The 9,658-nt window shown below is 38.3% G+C and overlaps 6 protein-coding genes across 7 annotated transcripts in view; 5 read left to right on the top strand and 1 right to left on the bottom strand.

The window, feature by feature from the left end:
* The first annotated feature begins 79 nt into the window (after nt 1-79).
* On the top strand, nt 80-758 carry LOC108124449 (RNA-binding motif protein, X-linked 2). The gene is made up of 2 exons (XM_017240115.3): nt 80-411; nt 466-758. Exons 1-2 carry the CDS (start codon nt 187-189, stop codon nt 706-708), a joined length of 468 nt encoding a protein of 155 aa, XP_017095604.2. The 5' UTR covers nt 80-186; the 3' UTR covers nt 709-758.
* A 102-nt stretch (nt 759-860) lies between these two features.
* Nucleotides 861-3,521, bottom strand: fs(2)ltoPP43 (female sterile (2) ltoPP43). Of its 2 annotated transcripts, XM_017240109.3 has the most exons (4): nt 3,213-3,521; nt 2,570-3,048; nt 1,240-1,415; nt 861-1,177 (listed from the first exon to the last, which is right to left on the bottom strand). In XM_017240109.3, the coding sequence occupies exons 1-4, from the start codon at nt 3,411-3,413 to the stop codon at nt 930-932; spliced, it is 1,104 nt and encodes a 367-aa protein (XP_017095598.2). In that variant the 5' UTR covers nt 3,414-3,521; the 3' UTR covers nt 861-929. The 2 variants fall into 2 exon arrangements, with proteins under 2 accessions (XP_017095598.2, XP_017095599.2); XM_017240110.3 differs by lacking the exons at nt 861-1,177; nt 1,240-1,415 and adding an exon at nt 1,491-2,343 and having other exon boundaries at nt 3,213-3,520.
* A 398-nt stretch (nt 3,522-3,919) lies between these two features.
* On the top strand, nt 3,920-4,824 carry LOC108124447 (CD209 antigen-like protein C). Its single transcript, XM_017240112.3, has 2 exons — nt 3,920-4,057; nt 4,118-4,824. Exons 1-2 carry the CDS (start codon nt 3,995-3,997, stop codon nt 4,775-4,777), a joined length of 723 nt encoding a protein of 240 aa, XP_017095601.2. The 5' UTR covers nt 3,920-3,994; the 3' UTR covers nt 4,778-4,824.
* Nucleotides 4,825-4,986: 162 nt separating this feature from the next.
* LOC108124446 (C-type lectin 37Db-like) lies at nt 4,987-5,973 on the top strand. Its single transcript, XM_017240111.3, has 2 exons — nt 4,987-5,111; nt 5,173-5,973. Exons 1-2 carry the CDS (start codon nt 5,043-5,045, stop codon nt 5,824-5,826), a joined length of 723 nt encoding a protein of 240 aa, XP_017095600.2. The 5' UTR covers nt 4,987-5,042; the 3' UTR covers nt 5,827-5,973.
* Nucleotides 5,974-6,121: 148 nt separating this feature from the next.
* On the top strand, nt 6,122-6,997 carry LOC108124363 (phospholipase A2 inhibitor CgMIP-II-like). The gene is made up of 2 exons (XM_017239978.3): nt 6,122-6,211; nt 6,267-6,997. The coding sequence occupies exons 1-2, from the start codon at nt 6,143-6,145 to the stop codon at nt 6,927-6,929; spliced, it is 732 nt and encodes a 243-aa protein (XP_017095467.2). The 5' UTR covers nt 6,122-6,142; the 3' UTR covers nt 6,930-6,997.
* A 314-nt stretch (nt 6,998-7,311) lies between these two features.
* The window catches only part of sick (sickie), a 161,365-nt gene continuing 159,018 nt past the window's right edge, over nt 7,312-9,658 (top strand). Inside the window, exon 1 of the mRNA XM_017239992.3 lies at nt 7,312-7,670. The gene's annotated coding sequence lies outside the window, so the exon portion shown is untranslated. The remainder of the gene's footprint in view (nt 7,671-9,658) is intronic.

Here is a 9,658-nt window from a genome sequence, read left to right as displayed (position 1 = left end):
AAGTTTAAATAAATAAGAAATGTATTTTAAGTGGACTTTCTTCTATTCTTATGTCTATATTCTTTTATCTTCGGTTAGTTATTAGTAATCGGACACAGTTAAACAAAGCAGTGTTGATCAAGTTCAGTAAACAGTGCTCAAAAGAGAGGAACCCTCAAATAAATAAACGAAAACATAAACAAAACCATGAATCCCTTGACGAACATGAAAAATGTGCTCAAACTGAGCGAACACGAGCTTCAGCATGGAGGAAAAAAGAGCTGGCACGATATGTACCGGGACTCGGCCTGGATCTTCGTTGCAGGATTCCCATACACGCTCACAGAGGGGGATCTGATTTGTGTCTTCTCCCAGTACGGTGAAGTGGTCAACATCAACCTGGTGCGGGATTCCAAGACGGGAAAGTCTAAGGTAAACACTATTATTATACATGTTAATATATATTTACTAATCTATTTCTCATAGGGCTTTTGTTTCCTGTGTTATGAGGACCAGCGCTCCACAGTCCTGGCGGTGGACAACCTGAACGGTATCAAGATCATAGACAGGACTCTTCGAGTGGACCATGTGGCAGACTACAAACCGCCTAAAGAGAATGAGAAGATGGACGAGGAGACACTCCGTCTCTATATGGAAGGATGCGCGCCAAAGCCACAGCTTCAACACATCAAGTCAGAGAAAACAGATTCCAAAAAGAAGAACAGATGATAGCCAATAGTTTTACGTACTATTACCTCCTTTTTTATAGTAGAAAATCTTAAGAATAAATTTAAAAATCAAAACAACAAAAAATGACTGTTTTCATCCTTGATTTTGCATTGAAATTATGAGTTTTTATAAAATTTTCATGTACTATTATGATAAATACTAACATAGTTTAATTCACAGTTTTCTCCAGTATTAATAAGGAAAATATATTTTTATAAAATTTATTCTCCATCTTCGGCGCTCCCAAAAGAATCTTCATCATCATCATCGTCTTCGCGATCCTCCATTTCCTTCAGGATGCGGCGCTTGTACCGCTCATAGGCACTACCACGTTCACGGTCGACATTGTAAAAATCCACATCGTCCACAAAACCACCGGCTTCGGTGTCAATGCTATGGACATAAGGATCGTGATAGGTAACATGGTCTTCATCGTCACTGGAGCTGCCAAACTCATCCTCATCATCATCTTTAAATAAATATTATATAACAAAATAAAGAGCATTTTGAAAATAATTTTAAAAATCTTACCAATCATAAATTTGTTGATTTGCTGACATAACTCATCTTCGGAGCCCATGGCGCCCAAGTCATCATCATCTGGATAATCATTTGTGTAGTAGTTCTCCTGGTTCGAGTCCTCCGAATCGTACTCCTCGTCGTCGTTGTAGCAGTCCTCCAGCACAATCTCACCCACAGGAATTACTCTACGGAATATTCGAAAAGTGTCGGTTAGTTTTTGGGAGGATCGCGCATTCATTTAAAATTGAAACACAGCGGGCTTCTCAATATATTTTAATGGATTTCTTTATTTATTATTCATATACGATTTCGGGCAACGCTAGACCCCAACAAAATGGAAAACTATTCTAAAACTATGCGTGTATATCGACCTTAGCACTATTCATTTGTGTTTTTTTTTTTGGAATGAAAACAATTCAAGACAAGTGGCTATTGAATTGAAAACAACACAAAGGAACAGGTTTATAAAATGTTGGGCTTGAGTGTGCGTGTGATTCCAAAAACATACAAATCTAATAGCTAATTAATCTAGACTTATGATAATGACATTTGCGTGAAATTCTATCGAAAAAGAACGGAATAATTATGCCAGCAAACGTCTGGTTTACAATTAAATGTTTTCAAAATGTTACACAAAACTTTTATTTCAAATGCTTACACTTAGAAAGTTATTTTTGTTCATATTTGGCACATGAAAACATAAGACCTAAGTAAATGTTAAATGTTTCTATACGTAAACATATTAAAAATATTATTTTACATTTTAAGGAATTTACAAAGAATTCTGTTTTTTATATTCTGTGTACATCTAATAGGAAAGTGTTTCGGCACCGTTTCTCTGACATTAATTAATAACAAAGCATACATATTTAACTGAATGGTTTCGCAGAATTTTTAGGCATTTGTCAGATGGAAATATTAGTAAAATAAATTTAATGTGAGTTGCCAGTTGCAGTCCATTTATTATTGTCGGGTTGAGGTGCTGGGCAGCGTCACACATAATTTTCTGACCGGGCTTTGCCTCCCTCTCTCTCTCTGTGTGTCTTTTCGACTATTGTCGCTGTCATTGATTACCAGTAGCAGTTGTTGTAGTAATTAAACGGATAATACAACCTTATGGAGAACGAATCGAATTATTGAGCTATACGTAATTAAGATTAGGTCTATATGTGGTTGAAAAATGAAAGAAATGAAACTTTGCCCGCGGAGTGAAACACAAGCACACGCACTCCCAAAACTACAAAAAACAAATACCAATGCATACCGCAAACACAGATACTCTTACATATAGTAATTGGTAAAACTAAACGTTTGCTGTGGCTCAATGTGTATGACGAACCTTAGATAGTTGTCGTCCATCATGTCCACATAGGCGGCCTGCATCTCATTCTCTGGCACATAAAGATCGTAAACATAGCCCACATCGGAGTCAGCCGGCTGCTGTTGATCAAGGTTAGACTCTGCATCCCTCTGCAGTTCCACAGTGCTTTGATCTCCATTTCCTGTGGACCTCTGTGGTTGCTGCTGCTGTTGGGATTCAATGTCCACAATGGTGATATGACCTTTGTTGGTCTGGGATTCTTGATTCTGGTTTAGAGATGCTCCCTCTTCCGTAGGCTGATCTTCGAGAGTTGTGCGGAGACAGTTAACCACCCGGAAGCGCTGTTCCCGCGCATTTTCCTGCGCCTCCTGGCGCTGACGATCTCGTCGTAGGGCACTGGCAATGGCTGCATCATTGGAGCGCTGCTGTTGGACCAACTCTTTGGCGGTAGCTTTGTTCAGTCTGGCCGCAGCGAATTGCCGAGTAGCGCAGTCGTCCTGAAGGAAAGGATAATATTAGACTTAAAAAACTGCAAGCTTGGAAATAATCAATATGCCGCACTTTCTTGGGCAAAAAATAGCCAATTCCAAAGAAGAGATGCCTATGTACCACTCCCAGATAGATATATAATATATTTATAGCTCATTTTATTCCTTCTCACCTGTTTTTCTAGCGTGCCGGCAAATTTGAGGACTGTGGTCAGCTCGTCTTTGTCTGAAACTGATGCTGCCGCCCCGGTCGCCTCGCCTAAATCGTCCGGAGCATTTTCGTCGTTTTGAAGGCGTCGCCGCTTTCCATTCAGCACAAAGGCCGTGTGCGGTTCCTCGTCGATGCGCCGCTTAATTCGCACCACCGCAGGCATTTTAGCTTTCTTCGATAAACCCTAAAAACAACTTTAAAACAAATTTGCTCCAAATAAGCGTGCTACTGCGGTTTTAATTCTTGTTTCAGTGCGACCAGTTGGAAACTTGGTCTAAATACATTACAAAAGCCCTCTTATATTTGCACAGCTCAAAAATGGTCACACTAAATTACTTTCTTATACTTAACCGTTTCGCAAAACCGTTTATTTTAAAATTAAACAAGTTCTTTTAAATCGGAGTTGAAATTGGAATTTATTTAAATTTTAGATGACTTTTTTATATTTTATTGTTAAAAAATTAATACGTATATCTCTATTTTAACAGGATAGAAGACCAACAAAACAATTGTGTCGCTTCAAATATTCCTTAAGGAATTAAATCGCAATTCAGGTTTTTCCGATCTGAATCCAATGTCTGTGTATAGAATACATTATCAGTAAATTAAAGATTACCTTATCATGATTGGGTTTTTTTTACATCTGCCTTATTTGTGTGCTGAACCTTAATAAATAATTCTAAAATCAGTCTTGTTTTAAAAATCGTGACGTAAAGATCGCAATATATAAATTAAAACTTTATAATGCTCTTACTTAGTATATTTTTTATTTTTGTATACATCCAAACTTGTCTTTCTTCTTGTGACGTAAGTTCTATGTTTTTTTTAGTGACTTTAAATAGCTATCTTTAATTAATGTTTACCTAGGTGGGTGAATCCCCTCCTGAGTGCGCAGCTTATTGCTTCAGAGTTGTGAAACCATGCTTATCATACTTGGATGTTCTCCAAAACCGGGTAAACGCCTATGAGTCGTCTGTACCGAGTGATATTCTGGCCAGAGTATCTCTCACAGACACCAAAATGGACATTCTGGGAAGGCAAATGGCGATTCTGCAGGAGAAGGAGGAGGACTATCAAAAAAAGATTTTTAAATTGGAAGACAGATTGACAAAGGGTGTGCCGAGTCACTTTGGCGAGTTTCAGAAGGTCGGTCAAAAGTATTATTATGTTGAAAAGGAATTACGAGAAACCTGGCATGGAGCTGTAAAAAAATGTCATGAGATGGGTGGATTCCTGGCCAGCCTGCAAAGCCAGCATGAGATCGACGCAATTAGTGGAAAGCTGAAGGAGTACTCAGGATACTGGATAGATGTCACCGATCAGTTCAAGGAGGGATTGTACGTGTCCATTAGTACTGGACTAAGGGCCACTTTTCTAAACTGGGATGGGAACGAGCCATCCCAAAAGGGAGAACAGTGCGTCGAACTACATACCTACAAGGAACCCCCCCGAATGAATGATAATTCTTGCTCCAATAAAAAGTATTTCATTTGCGAATCATCCGCCGATGTTAACGATACTAAATAATTTATTGGGTATTAATCACAATAAACTCTTGTAATAAACAATTTTAAATGCTCGGAGAAATGTTATTTAGGAAAATAGATCAAGATCATACATATAAACCTCTTGGGTAAGAGGGTGTCTGGGTCGTTAAATAATACAATAAATAGTATATATTCTTATCAGCAAATCATATTCTTATCAATCATGAACAACCTATAAACTCATTTTTCACAAATAGCTTCAGTCCAATTTTGTAAATCGATTTAAAAAGATCGCTATTTTAAAAATGCGCTTTAAACAAGTATTTATATGTGTAATCTTGATGTACGTGAAGGGTACTCTCTCAGTTTGTGAAGTAAGTTTCAAAAGCTATATTTACATACCTGCTGCTATAATATAGCTTTTAATTCTCTCAGGAAGATGACACCCCGCCAGGCTGCTCTGGATTTTGTTTCAGAGCCGTCAAGCCATGCCTATCATACCTGGATGCTCTTCAGAATCGGGTGAATGCCTATGAGGCATCTGTACCAAGTGACATTCTGACAAGAGAATCCCTCATAGATTCAAGGCTGGAGGTTCTGGGAAGGCAGGTGGCTATTCTGCAGGAGAAGGAGGAGGACTCCCAGAAGAAGATCACTCAACTGGAGGATAAGTTGTCAAAGGTCGGGTCCAGTAGCTTGGGCGACGCTAACAAATTCCAAAAACTAGGCCAAAAATATTATCATATCGAAACAGAATCAAGGGAAAACTGGCATGGAGCTTTAAAAAAGTGCCATCAGATGGGTGGATACTTGGCCAGTCCGCAAGGTCCGCACGAGCTGGACGCTATTCAAGGAAAACTAGCAAAGTACACAGGATACTGGATAGATATCACGGATCAGTTTAGTGAGAGGGTCTACTGGTCTATGAGTACTGGAATGAGGGCCAACTTCCTCAAGTGGGAGGAGAACGAGCCAACCCAAAACGGAGAAAAATGTGTGGAGCTGCATACCTTTAAAGAAACTCCTTCCATGAATGATAACTTGTGCTCAAGAAAAAAGTTATTCATTTGTGAATCGTCTGGGAAATGAATCATACACATAGATATAAGAAATAAATGTGGATCCCCTCTGGCAACAAACACTTTATATTAGACAACACGCCTTGACTATTATTTAATTGTTTTTACAACTTTTGGTGCATAGTTTATTGCCTAATAAATTTATCTGCCTTTTGTATGAGTGTTCTTTGATAAGAAGTTGCAGAAAGTCATCTGATATTCTTGGATTCTTGGGAAATCATTAACTATCTGTTTTTTCAGTGAAGAGGCATCAACTTTTTTCAAAAGTTAAGGTGGATTCAGATATTCTTCGCTTGGATGGCCGGCAAGTTCGTTTAAGCGCAATAATGAATTCTTACATTATTTTTTCGATTTTATTTTTGTTACTTCAAACCTCATTCGCTGCGCCGCCAAAGGTAAGTGGAAATTAATACTAAAAATTAAGTTACATAAACTTTCCATATTATTTAGGAAGAAGATTTTCCCACTCAGTGTAAAGCTGTTTGCTTCAATGCCGTACAACCCTTCTTGTCTTACCTGGAGATCCTTCAAAAGAGGGTCGAGGTCTGTGAGGTGACAGTTGCTGGTGATACACTGACACAAATAGCGATATTAAATGGAACTCTGGAAGTCCTTGGCAAAAAACTGGCGACTCAGGAAGAACGGGAGAAGGAGTCAGCTGCTAAAATAACAAATTTGGAACAGGCCTTGGCTGCGGGTGCCCAAAATCTTCGTTATACTAAGAGTGAACCATTTGAAAAACTTGGTTCCAAGTATTATTATATCGAAGAGAAGCTAAGACAAAGCTGGCACGGTTCTTTAAAAATGTGCCATAAGCTAGGTGGTCATTTGGTTAGTCTACAAAATCAGGAGGAGATCGAAGCTATTAACGGAAGGTTGAAGGAATATACGTCATACTGGATCGACGTGACTGATCAGTTCAAGGATGGAGATTATATTTCTATATCCACAGGTTGGAATGCAAGTTTCCTAAACTGGGCTAAGAATGAGCCCTCTCATGGCGAAGAGCTCTGTGTCGAGTTGCATACTCATTTTGGACCTGCTGTGATGAATGATAGTCGCTGTTCCAATAAAAAGTTTTTCATTTGCGAATCAAATGCTTTAGAACTATAAAATTTTTGAAATATGTTCCTCAAATGATAATCCTATATTAAAATATTACAAATAAAAATATAAGCTTAGACGTTCTCTTGTAGATAACAGCGCGCCAAATTCAAAAACTTTCCACCCTCATGTCCGATAGATGTCAGCTCTCCCCCAAAAACAGCTGAGTGGTGCTCACAACCCCCAGCAGCAGAGTAAGTCCCCAAACAGGACAGCAGTATTTGCTCTTAGCCGGCGGTGTGCGGTCGTTGAAGCGGGTGGTTCCTGTGCCCGAGGTCCTGATACAAAGTTACCGCTAGCTCCGGTCCAAATTACGTACTCGGATACACGTCTGTGGCTCTGTGCCTGTGCCTGTGTGGGTGTCGGAGTTTTGTGTTTTTAATCAACGCTCAAGTGCAATAATATTAAAGTGCGCCTCAGATTGAATTGAAGCCGTTAAACGACGGTAAATGTCGCCGCAGCATCACAAAATTGCTCATATCTGTGTATTTGTGCGACGTATAAGTGCTGATATCCTTTCGTCCTGTATTTGCCCGCGCTTTTTGCAATTTGCTTTCGCTATTTGTCAGCATTTATGTGCCGCAATTTTGTCCTGCCACCGGAAACAGAAGAGGCTCGAGAATGATTTAATGCTCGATTGCTATCAGCGAATGCCGCAATTATGTTTTAATTGGCGCTAAATGGTTTATTCACACACGCGCACGGGCACTCGAAAGGATTAGCAGCAGGATTCCAAAAATTGGGCAAAAGGTTGGTGTTTCGCTGTTCCTGTTGGCCATAATCCTGGTGTCGAAATATGAGTCTTTTTGTTGATATTCGTTAATTGGAATTTTATTGGAAAAGCCTACAAAAAGAATATGAAATTTCGGGTTTTGTTTTATTGAATTTATTACTAAATAAGTATTTTATATTAAAGTCCTTTTGCTTCCTTCTTTTATGATTTTTTGTTGTATTCAAAATTAGTTTTTTAACGGGAAAAGTAGACTTCAAAGTAAGATATAACTATTTTTAATAAGATAATTAAAACTTTCTATTCTTCCATTCTATTTTTTAATATTTTGCTTTAGTAAAGCTATTACGTTTATAAAAGGTAGTATATTCTAACAAATTTACAATTTCTTGAAGGTAAAAAAAACTTTAAAAATCTTCTTTTGTTACAACGATTTTATCAAATTAAATTACCAAAAAATTTTCAACTAAAATTTAAACAAAAAAAAACCAGAATTGTGGGAAATATTTGATTTCACAGAGCACCTGTCTCTATGAACTCTTGGCACTTTGTTCGTTTGCAGCGGAAACCGTAGTGCCTATAAAAATATTTACGAGTAAATATTACAGCCTCTGACCCAGGCCCTTTGACCCGGGGACTATCCAAACATATGTCTGAGCTCCCCGGGCCGCCTGTTTTATTTATGTGGCGGGCGTCAAAAAATTTGCCAGCGCATGAATCATCCTCCAACCTGCCACCTCGAAAAGCCCCCGTGCCACACAGCGCATGTAATATGAGCCAGCCCACGTGCATTGGGGCTGAAGGGAGAGATCCTGATGCGTTTGGCATAATAATGAAATAATAATGTCGCCTTTTGTTCGGCTAGAGGTGTCTCAATGTCTCTGGCAATAAATTAATGGGATCCGCACATAAAAACATAAAAAGCACCCTGCAGGTTGTATTTTCCTCAATTTTGATTATGTGACACGCAGCTTCCTCATGTGGCAGGCAGTACTTGCCAACCAGTCGGCTTAAAGGGAGTGAGCTGGCCTAGAAGGGGATGGGCGGATCTTTGGCTCAGGGGGAGGAATTCCGGCAACATTGTCAGCTGTTGCCGCATCTTGGCAAAAACTAAATTACCATAAAGATGCTCAAATGCTTGTCCTAAGACACGCCATGATGATGCAAAGGAGCCCCTGATAAAATTCTAATCATGGCAACAATGTTGGCTTCCACTTGCCACTTACAACCAGAAAAAAAAATGTAACCATCCAAGTGTGTTACTTTTTTCTTGCTGATTTTCGGTGGTTGTTGTTTGTTCACAAAAAAAAACTTTCAAAGAACTTTTGCACTTTCGCTTTAGTTCTCTATTTTTTCCTTGATCGGGTAAAATAACTTTATTGGCAGTTTTAAAAGTATCTGCTCTTTGGAGAACTAAACTTTCTTTGACTCGACAGCCATAACAAACATTCAACAACTTTTCGTCATTTGTAGATGTAAATAAATAAATATACAATACCAATAATGTCATTTTTACAAACCATTATATTTAAAAAGACATTTGTTACCCTTTCGAAGGTTATTTTAAAATGGTTCTTATGTTTGAAAATTAAACTAGCTATTTCTTATAAAATAATTGGTATATTTAATCTCTAAAAATTTTATAGTATATCTAAATGTACAGATATTAATAATATTAAATACCTTGTCCAAGATTTGAACGATATAAGAATTATCTGGAAGTGACAATTGTTTCAAAAATTGCACTCTTTCCACATCTATGTACATATATTGGCAATTATTTTAATATTCCGACATTCTATGTACCTTAATATAATTAAAGCATTAATATAAGTATCTTCAAGATAGTGTAGAACAAGTTCGTGGTAAACCCACCTCGAAATTCCCCCAGATTTTCCTTTCTTCCGCTCTTTTGTAAAACATTTTTGATTAGCTTCAAGTTCAGACAAGGCCGGGCCGGATGGGATGGGTGGTCTTGGACCTTGAGTGGGGGAGGGTAGGTGTTTTA

Source organism: Drosophila bipectinata, chromosome 2L (genome assembly GCF_030179905.1).
Source record: "Drosophila bipectinata strain 14024-0381.07 chromosome 2L, DbipHiC1v2, whole genome shotgun sequence".
Classification (NCBI taxonomy): Eukaryota; Metazoa; Arthropoda; class Insecta; order Diptera; family Drosophilidae; genus Drosophila; species Drosophila bipectinata.
The sequence above is the reverse complement of the archived record's forward strand: the minus strand, read 5'-3'. Positions and strand labels throughout refer to the sequence as shown.